General features: G+C 40.5%; 1 protein-coding gene across 1 annotated transcript; it reads left to right on the forward strand.

Moving 5' to 3' along the window:
• Positions 1-1,586: 1,586 nt before the first annotated feature.
• LOC141085526 (G1/S-specific cyclin-D1-like) lies at positions 1,587-7,854 on the forward strand. Its single transcript, XM_073570953.1, has 5 exons — positions 1,587-1,784; positions 3,199-3,414; positions 4,464-4,623; positions 4,722-4,870; positions 7,708-7,854. The coding sequence occupies exons 1-5, from the start codon at positions 1,587-1,589 to the stop codon at positions 7,852-7,854; spliced, it is 870 nt and encodes a 289-aa protein (XP_073427054.1).
• The last annotated feature ends 3,146 nt before the right edge of the window (positions 7,855-11,000 follow it).

Here is an 11,000-nt window from a genome sequence, read left to right on the forward strand (position 1 = left end):
GATCACACCCATTTTACCACTTAATTTAAATCTTTGGCACGTGCTGCAATTGTGTTAAAATTTGGCGCAAGATGGTTTTTAACGTATGCTAAAAACTGATGCACATGCTCTGGCCAAAGTTTATCTCCATTTGCTCTAATCGTTCTTCATTGCAGCTACTAACAGGATGGATACCGAAAGAAAAAAAATCATGGAACTATATTTTTTTTAATTTTCCTGTGACTTACTTGCCATAAATCTAACTGGACAAATACATGAATGAAATCAGATGGATGTGAATTATCTGCTAACTTTCCATTTGTAGCTGAACTCTTAATTAAAGTGCCCTCTGCAGGACAAGTGTGGTATTACTTCTTTCCTAATAAACTGAATGGTCGAATGTCGAATACATGGTTGTCCCAAATCTTCCACAATAGGATCTGCTCGTTACGGCAGCTCTGGGGTCAGGATAATAAAGTCAGCTTTATGATATCCAAATGCCCTATTAGGGTGACAAATCCCAACTCTGGGAAAATAATTTTTTGGGTTTTTTAACCTCTTTCTGGCCCGTTTGATTTTGCCATTTTGCTGGATTCAAGCAACTCGAACAGGAGAAAAAAAATCTGGCAAATCCAAATTGTTCGGATAATTTGCGTCCATTCATTAAATTTCTAATTTTATTTATTTATATGGTGCAAATTCCATAGCACTGTACAAAGACCGTCATCGTTCCCATCGGTCCATGTTCCAATCTGAATTCCAAAATTAACCCAATCAGTGCATTTTTAGGAGTAAAAAATGAAATCGTAGAACTCAGAGGAAATCCACAAACACAGAAAGATCGTATAAACTCCATGACGTGCAGCCGAGTGACGTCACCCCATCTGATCATGGCGGCCATTCTCCACCATGCGACGTGATATCAACCCCAACATTAATCCGCCATGTTTGAATTGCTGGTGAGAGTTACTATTTTTTTCTTTTCCTTGATTTTTTCCTTTTATTTCATTTTTGTATTTTTTTATTTCTATTTATTATTATTTTTTATTTTTTTAATGCTAATTTTATTTTTCATTTACTTTTTATTTAATTTTTAATTCTATTTTTTTCTTAAAACATATTTTTAGCATATTTAGTCCTATTTTTGCATCCACTGCATTAAACATAGATCACCTGTGCAGCAATAACCACAAAGATAAAGAACCTGCTTTGAATGCCTTTTTTCTTTAAGAATTAAAAAACAAATATACAAAAAAAATACTAAAAAAGTATAATAACATTGAAAAAAGGAAAACAAATATAACAAGTATAAAAAAAAAAAAACAATAAACAATCAATAGAAAAAAAGAACGAATTTACAAACAAGCAGCATAGGGACAGAGACAGCTCCAGCCCATCTGGCCTTGTGCTCCCCCCCACCCCCTGAGAAAGCTGATCCCTGGGATTGGCAGATCAGGGGGCGTGGCTACTGCCAGGGGCGGGTCCATTAGAACGCTGGGAGTATATGAATCTGCAGTTTAAATGGACAAACTCAGAAAGTTTAAAGGGACAGTACATCTTATAGGTCTATAAGCGGGATCAGCAGAGAGAGAGAGAGAGGGCTCAGCATGGAGAGCAGACTGCTGTGCTGGGAGGCTGAGAAGGAGCTGAGAGCTCAGGCTGATCCTGTCCTGCTCCATAGCCAAGTGCTGGAGAGACTGCTGACAGCTCAGGACAGATACATTGCCTCCCCTACATACTTCCAATGTGTACAGAAGGAGATCTACCCATACATGAGGAAGATGCTGACCAGCTGGATGCTAGAGGTGAGTCACTTGACTGTGCTGGCACACATGGGGTTAAGTGTGGCAGTCCTTAACCCTTTCTTTACCATTTTATTTTCATTGCATGAAACCCTATATTCCATGCGACAGTGATATCACCCTACGAGACTATTCCAACCTGCAACTCTCCAGCTGTTGCAAAACTACTACAACTCCCAGCCTATGGATGTCACAGAATGCTTGGAGTTGTAGTTCTGTAATAGCTAAACTAGTCACATTATTATTATTATTATTATTATTATTTTTATATGACTTGATCTGACCCATTTTAAGATCGCTAGCAATTTTTATTATATTTTTAGGACTGCTCCATTGGCCGGAGTAACACATTGTTGCTACGGTCCATTTTGCAGTAATATTATATATATATATATATATATATATATATATATATATATATATATATCTCCCAGTTTTAATTAACGTTAGATTTGTGTGGCCATTCTTCTTCCCATATGGAAAAAATAAATAAAATAAATCCATTTCCAAGGTTCTCCTACTTATTAAAAAGTAAAAAATGGAGTGCATGTGTTGTGCATAAAATGTATAATAAAAAAAATATATATATAATTTTATCTTTTTTTTTTTTTGCTGACAGCATGTGGTTGTCATCCATGTGCTCTCCATTTTTACTTTTTAATTAGTAGGAGAACCTTGAAAATGTATTTATTTTTTCCATATGGGAAGAAAAATGGACTCACAAATCTAAAGTCGGTGAAAATTGGAAGAATGATGTTCGAATGAGTCTTTAGACAGCTAGACTTTCTGGTGGGTTTCCAACACTGTCCATGGTCGGGTTTCTGAACATGCCCTGAAGGTTAATGCACCGACTAGTTGATCAGAACTCGCATATACTGTCTGTCTTATAAATCTGGGGAAATAAAACCTAGCGGCAATCGCACCAAAATGCAGCGCGTTGCGTTTGGCGCAGGTCCCCCCATCGTCAAAAGGACGCATGCAGTGGCAAAAGCATACCTGCGCATGGACTGCATACCCAATGCTAAAGATATGGGTGCATGCGGCTTGCGTACCCTAGGCAAAGCTGACCAGAGGAGGTGCAGCAGGGGGCGGAGCTTCACGGCGAGCATCCGCTGCGCCTCCAAATGCAAATGTGAAACCAGCTTAAGTTATACCAGCGCTTTCTGGTCATTGGAAAGCCAAACTCTGGGATCCTGAGAGTTAAAGGGGTATAGCGGTGATATAGCTCAGCGTGGTGCCACTCACCACTACCCGTACAGGGAATTGCAGCTTGGTTCCCTATTAAAGTGTGAATTGGCTGTGCCCCCTTTATTCTCAGGATTAGCGGGGATCCCTGAGGCCAACCCCCCCCATAAAGTAAGGGCGTATATTTGTGGTGCAAATTAAGCATCTAGGACCTTGCCTTTTGCTTCCGCAGGTATGTGAAGACCAGCAATGTGGAGAAGAGGTGTTCCCCTTGGCAGTTAACTGCTTGGACAGGTTCTTGTCTTCGGTGCCCGTCGAGAAGAGGCGACTTCAGCTGGTGGGCGCCACTTGCCTTCTTCTCGCCTCCAAACTGAAGGAATCCAAACCAATAGCCATTGTGAACCTCTGCACATATTCTGACTACTCCTTCACCGATGGTGAAATGAGGGTAGGTACCTCGTGGTCTACAGACTCGCCTTTCGACACCTTTTTAAAGCAGTTTTCCAATTCAACTTGTGCGTCGCTCGTGCTCCCAAGGTCTAGCGCTGAGTCTCTGCCGCTGTATGTTCTCGCCACGGCGTGTCATGAATTAGCGGCATCCCGTCCCTTCTGCTCCCCTGTCCCACCCCAGCTCCACCCATTTGGGCAAAATCATGGTCAAAATGCCAAAAGTTGCAAAACTTCTGCACAAGCTGACTTTTCAAATCTTTAATTCTGGCATTAAAGCTTTGATGATTATGTTTGTAAACATTTTAGATAGGTAATCCTATATTTGGGCCTTATGTTAGGGCTCAGCAGTTGCGCATTGTTGGCCACAAATCCTGGTTAAAGGGGTTGTCTACTGCTTCTTACTTTGGCACGTGAGAAGCTTAGAGTTTCTGACCACTCGCTGATTATTGTGCATCTTTCCTGTTAATTACATAATGAAATATACTTTTTGGCAATCAATACCTGATAAGCAACTGCGAGACCTCAGCAGCACCGTTGTCCTTCCGTGAGCTGCCTAACCCTTTTATGAAGGACCTGGTGCCATAAACATTTTTTCTACCTGGTGTAAATGCCGCTGTTCTCCTAAATCCGGCATAGTTTTTCTTTATTTCCTGCACACATCCGTTCCGGAGATATGGCCTCCTCTTCCCTATAGAACGAATCGTCTTGTTAGCCAAGTGGGTGTGGTGATCAAGAAGAGGACCACAACCAAAAAAGACTTTATTTTTATACTGGGAACAGAAGGCCATATCTCAGGAACGGAGAGGCACAGAAAGAAAAGAAAAACGGCGCCGGATTCAGGAGAACGGCGGCATTACACCAGATTAATAACCTATTTTTGCCAAGTGATAAAACCTCTGTAAAGCGCCCCCTATTGGTCAGGGATTGGATTAAATTATGATCACATGGAGAATATCAATGTGGTGCTGCAGATGCGTCACGTGTGCTGTCAGCCTCAGGTGTCCATTGATTCTTGCATTGGATCTTACTCTCTCATCTCCCATGTAGGGAATGGAGCTGCTCATCTTGAATAAGTTAAAATGGGACGTAGAAGCCGTGACGCCCCGAGACTTTCTCCCGCACTTCCTGGAGCTTCTTGGTTTGTCAGCAGACAAGATGCATCGGGTCAGGAAGCACGCCGAAACCTTCATCACTCTCTGCACTACAGGTACGTCTCTGACCTCATGGCTATTTTCTGCCACGTTTGCAAGAAAAAAAAAAATCTTTTATTGCATGTACTTCGATTTTTCTTTTCTTGTCTTATAGATTGCACTTTTATCGCTCTGCCTGCCTCTATAGTGGCTGCCGCCAGTGTGGCAGCTGCAGTCACAGGCCTGCGGCCCGAGAACCTGGGTATGGTGTGTTCCAGCATAACAGCCACAAGCTACCTCGCCAGTGCCATTCGTTGTGATCCAGTAAGCATAGCTACCAAGATGATGAATCCGCCATACTGTGTTATGTCATTTCCTCCATTGTTTTCCTAGCGGAGCACGATGCAAAAAGAGGAAGGCTGCGTAACACCCTGGCGGATCAGGCGGTGATGCACAGTCCATACAGCTGCAGCCGCTCACTACACAGATACACCTGCAAGAGCAGTGAGCGGCTGCAGCGGTGCAGACTGTGTGGATCCACGCAGAAGGATTCTGCTCTAAGGCCGGGGTCACACTAGCGAGGAATAAGGAAGAGTGAGAGGCGCTAAAAGCACGCCTTAGACACGGACCAATGATTCTCTATGGGTCCCTCGCACCAGCCGTATATTTCTCATCCGTATTCTACGCTCCGTGCCAATCGCAGCATGCTGCGATTGTCAGCGTACTACGGCCGTAATACGCCAATCCAAGTCAATGGGTGCGCAAAAAATACGGATTACATACGGACCACACGTGACTTGCGAGAAATACGCACCCGGTGTCTCTTAGAAAAGCCGGCAATTCAGTGCGCTATACAGTAGAATCATAGAATCGTAGAGTTGGAAGGGACCTCCTGGGCCATCTGGTCCAACCCCCTGCTCAAAGCAGGATTCGCTAAATCATGCCAGTCAGATGTCTGTCCAGCCTCTGTTTGAAGACTTCCATTGAAGGAGAACTCACCACTTCTCGTGGCAGCTTGTTCCACTCATTGATCACTCGAACTGTCAAAAAGTTTTTTCTAATATCTAATCTGTGTCTCCTCACACTGACATGTTTAATAAAGAAATAATAGATATATACACATATAATATATATATATATATATATGTCATTGTGACAAATATATATATATATATATATTTATATTTCACAGAGTTCTTCATAGCAGAATAGCCGCTAATTAAATTGCTGGCTTCTATCAAATCCTTCCCCAACCCGACATGAAATGACACATGGTTTACATTCAGTAAAGCATTTCATTTCATGTTTTTTTATATGTCCTTGACTAATAATTAGATGAGGGATTGTGTGCAAAATTTGGAAGTTGTAGTTGTTATTTTAAGGGGTTAATTCGTTGTTAAAAAATGCGTGGGCTTCCCATTGCCCTATAGTGGTGGCGAGTGGGTTAAACTAACAAAGGGTTAATGTCACCATTCGATTGTAAGGTGACATAACAACCATGTGTCATTTCATGTCGGGTTGGGGAAGGATTTGATAGAAGCCGGCAATTTAATTAGCGGCTATTCTGCTATGAAGAACTCTGTGAAATATAAATATATATACGTATGTTTGTCACAATGACGTGTGTGTGTGTGTATATATATATATATATATATATATATATATGCATTCTATGTGTCTATATCTATTATTTCATTTCTGTTAGAAACCCTGTCATAGGGCTCCATTATATGTCCATTTTGCAAGGTGGCGAGAAAATCTCGCCATACGGATTACATACGGATGCTGACATGCGCAAAATACGCAACCACACCTTGCTTACGGATGACATACGGATCACTATTTAGGGGTCATTCATCCGTATTACGCCTGTAAACTACGGACCGTATTTTGCGTCGGTTAGTGTGACCCCGGCCTAAGCATCGTATACATGGGAGGGACCATGCAGTGCAGATTGTGCACTGTGCTCCGGGCACTGCTAAGGGTGAGCTAAGCATCCCAATTTGCATAATCATTAGTGTTTCCTAGGCACTAAGGCCTCTCTCTTTTTTTTTTTTTTTGTGTACGGCTATGAGGTCTTTCACATGTCAGTTTGTTTCCTCTTCTGATAAAGTGGTCTGTGGAAAATATCCAAAGGTTGGATCACAATTGGCAATGCAAGTCAATGAGCCCGCAAAAAAAATCAGACTGCACTCGGATGACACCCGAGTGCAGTCCGATGTTCACGGACTGTCAGAATGGAGAAATTGTGTGCGTGCTTTTTTTCCTCAATTTTTCCACGTATGAGAAACTCTGAGAATAAGTGATTCTATATTCTCATACATGAAAAAAACGGACATCTGCATGAGGCCTAAAGGTGAGGATTACTACACTGGATGTATGCTTTATATAGGGCCATGTCTTCTATATGACTGTGTAATTAGTTTAACTTGCTTTTTGTTTGTTTTTTCGGGGGGGGGGGGGGGGGTGGGAACGACTCTCGTAAGATTAGAAAACTGTGGTTTTGGAAAAATTAATTAAAAAAAAAAACGGAAAAAACTAAACTGTACATCCGAAATCTGATGAGGGTGTATTAAAGTTAGGTTCACTAGCAGATTGGTTGTGGAGATGGGTGCACATTCTGCAGAAATGAACCCCATTTTTTTCTTTTTTTTTTAGTAGTTATGTGGGAAATTATCAAAATGGTTGAACTGATAGAGCGCCCCTAGTGGATTCTGATCATATCAATAATAGTGATGAGCGAACGTGCTTGTATAAAGTGTTACCTGAGCATGCTCGGGTGCTAACCAAGTATCTTCGGCGTGCTCGAAAAATGTTCCGAGTCCCTGCGGCTGCATACTCACGGCTGTTCAACAGCTGCAACACATGTAGGGATTGCCTGTTTGTTAGACACGCAGCCGCAGGGGCTCGAACATATTATTCGCGCACGCCGAAGGCACTCGGTTATCGCCAGAGCATGCTCAGATAACACCTTATCCCAGCACGTTCGCTCATCGCTAATCAATAACAATCCTGATTGCGTGCGCAAAAGGAGAAAAAAAACATATTGGGAAGGGGGTAGTAAAATATTGTTACACTGTTCCTCATATTTGCGATGGAACTAATAGGGGTAAGTGCAATCAAGCTGAGCACGTATAAAAACCCGATTTCCTTCATTTTAGAATATTCTGAGAATGTGCCAAGAGCAAATTGAAGTGTCGCTGGAATCCAGCCTCCGACAAGCTGGGAACGACGCCACGGACACCAAGGCAGTGGAGGAGATTGAGCGGGCCAGCACCCCCACAGACGTCCTGGACTTCGATCTGTAGCCACACTGGCCCACTGTGATTTACTAGTGACTCAAACATTGTGTGAACGGGCTCGGGCCAATCAGCCTTTTTTCCTTGTATGTCATAGGATGTAATAGCGTTCCTACTCCAATCCAAGTGGAAATGCCAAACTTGTAAGACTTAACTCGAAAATCCTAGATTTATTTCAGCTTTTTCCTGATAATTTGATTTGTGCCAATCCACAATGTCTTACAGAATCCAAGCTATTCTTGACATTACAGATCTCGTCCATCTGCTCCATTTTTGTGTTTTTGTTTTTTTCACGTGGAGATTGACTTTGAAATCTGTGACCTGTCAATTCCTGATGCATTTTTCACCTTGGCTTTTGCCCCCAAGTCTCTGACTCTAGTTCTCTTTGCGTAAGGAACACAGCACTTTTTCTATGTACAGCCAATATTTAGTCTACAAAAGGTGCTTCTACACGCCAAACACAACTTTCCCCGACTTCTAGGCATTTCTCGACTGGGGAGAACAGAACAGTGGGTTTTTTTTTTCTTCATTGCTTTTCTGACTATTTTGGTTGTTTTTTTATGGTATTTAATATTTATTTGCTGTTTTCTGTATTTTTATTTAATTGTGCTTTGTTGTATTTTTTGCTTTATTTATTATTTTATGTATTTATTATTTTTTTTGTATGAGCTGCACTAAACAGAATTACTGTATTTGCAATTAGGATAAATGATTACTGGATGGTTGGTTGGAAAATGAGGAGCCATTAGATGTGCTGCAGAGACTGCTGCAACTGCAAAAATCAATTATATACCTTTAGATGGGAGCTGTTGTTACACAATGCCCATGGGTGTCTGATGACCCTATTCAAATGCATGGCTGCAGAAATTTCCATGTTTCATGGTTTGAGTCCAGATCGGCCACTATGTTCAGGTTAGGAGACCGATGACCTCTCTGTTCCTGGACCTTGACATTACGGCCAATATACTTTTGCTTGACTTAGTGATACTTGGAGGTAACTCCAACATTATTGGGGGTGTTGCATACATTTTTACATTTCTCTGTCCATGCAAAACATAGCATTTGTTTTTCAGTTGAAATTAACCAGAATTAATCCTGAGCCGGCTGTCAATCAACGTTACTCTTCATCAAGAGAGCAGAAAGGAAGAGAAGGAACTGCTGTCAACCTGACATCACCGGAAGCAGTAGAATTGCTGTCAGGAGCAGTCCGTGCCCCTTGCCGTAGTGACCTACCTCCCCACTCACCATATCCACCTTCTTGTGCAGTGAGTCTTTATTATTTCACCAGCACAATAGAAGCAGCCATTCCTCCACCATGCACAACTGGGTGTAAGTGGCAGAACTAACATACTGGACACTTTAATTTCGATTCATCATTTCATCTCCACCAGTTTTTTTTAGCTTTACGACACTCAAACTATTTACTTTTTTTTTCCAAGTTGTCTTTTGTCGTATAGTTTTCAGATTTTTACATCAATGTCTTAGACTGACTCATGGGGTTTAAGGGATGACGTTTCTCCATGTGGAGAGTGTCAAATCTAATTTCCCAGAGGAGCAAGCATGGCTTATAAGTGTCCTACTTTTTGACAAGTCAGGCTTGGCTTGTCACTCTCCACAAGGAGAAACGTTACCCACCAGTCCAGATCTTCTCACTTAGCCACGTTAGATCTCATACTTTGCGCTATTGAGGTGCAATACCCCAAAACACTGTCTGCAAATTCAGATTTTGGTTTTATCAGCAAAAACCACAAGTCAAAAATGAAATTTGACTTTAAGAAAAAAAAAAAATACAAATGATAAATCGGGACTATTGCGTTGGAGTTCTAAAAGGGGAATCAAAGGAAAAGCAAAGATACTAGAAGAAGCAAGTGATTAAAAAAAACCACACTCCTGTGTCTGAACAATTCTATGTTTTGTGTCATCTAATAGAGAAATTTAATCTTAAATGTACAACACAATGTGATCAAGTATACATATAAAAAAAAAACTACTGCAGCAATCTAAAACAGCTACGACCCAAAATGATAGAAATGTACATTTTGGTTTAGTATTGGGTAGTTCGGTTAAAAGAAAAAAAAAATCCAGGATTTTTTTTTTCTTTCATTAAAGTATTGCTCCTCTTTATGTGGATGAAAAGATGACCTGTTGTGTATGCTTTTAGACTGTTCCATAATTTATTTTCTTTTGTTTCAAGATTTTGTATTTATTTCTTCTGTTTGTATTTATTTATTTTTCTACTGATTTTGGTTTGTTGTTTTTTTTTCAGTTAGGAGAAACATTCTGCTCCCGGTTTAATAAAAGGAGAATAGTTTTTGCACTTTATAGGAGGAGGTATTTCGAATATGGTGAGATGATTTTATAAAGTAAAATACGGAGGAATTTGTTACATTGTTTGGTGATTTTTTTTTTTTTTTAATTAAAGATTAATGTTAACCTGCGTGTTTATTCTCCTATGTTTACTTTATGGAGAAAAAAAAAAGCATGTATGTATTTGATAAACCTCCAAAAGGGCAAAAAAACAATAACCATCCCAGAATCTTAAAGGGAGTCTGTTGGCACAAAATGACTGTTCAAACCAAGCACAGGCGGCAGAATGCAAAAGCAAGAACGTAAAATTAGTGCAATCAATGGGATCCAGTTCCCACTGGTTTAACGCATTCATTTTTTGGGAGAACTTAAACATTTCAGTCTATGGATTTGATCCAGTCACCTCCGAAAAGCATTGTCTTTTGCTGGACCAGAGAACCACTTTTGGTCTGGATGCAGTTCTGTCATTGGGCATGAACAACTTTTCAACCCAATGAAGACTGAAAAATAAATAAAAAAGCCAAAGCACAGATTGAGTTTTTATCAGCTCTCTTCCATAGGTTTGCATTTGTTACACTCTTTCACATAAACAAAATTGATGATGGATGAAAATTAAATCTGCTTTTTTCAACTGCAAAAAAAGCTTTAATTTAAATCAAACACTTAAAAAGCTATACCATAATTTTTTTTAAAACATATTTTAGCCATGTAGAAATTATTTTTAAGGGAATCTGTAAGCCGTTTTTTTTTTTTTTTTACTGTGAAATCTGATGTAGGGGCAGAGACCCTGATTCCAGGGAGGTATAACTTGCTCTCCAGCTTGCTATAGCTTCAATACAATCAGTATT

The sequence above is a fragment of the Dendrobates tinctorius genome, unplaced genomic scaffold (genome assembly GCF_039654945.1).
Source record: "Dendrobates tinctorius isolate UK_male_01 unplaced genomic scaffold, ASM3965494v1 ptg000028l, whole genome shotgun sequence".
Classification (NCBI taxonomy): Eukaryota; Metazoa; Chordata; class Amphibia; order Anura; family Dendrobatidae; genus Dendrobates; species Dendrobates tinctorius.

Bases quoted from the DNA above. Each gene is read 5' to 3' on its own strand.
- LOC141085526 (XM_073570953.1), top strand. From the start codon at position 1,587: ATGGAGAGCAGACTGCTGTGCTGGGAGGCTGAGAAGGAGCTGAGAGCT. The intron at 1,785-3,198 runs GTGAGTCACTTG...TTGCTTCCGCAG, and splicing joins TGACCAGCTGGATGCTAGAG to GTATGTGAAGACCAGCAATG. The intron at 3,415-4,463 runs GTAGGTACCTCG...TCTCCCATGTAG, and splicing joins TCACCGATGGTGAAATGAGG to GGAATGGAGCTGCTCATCTT.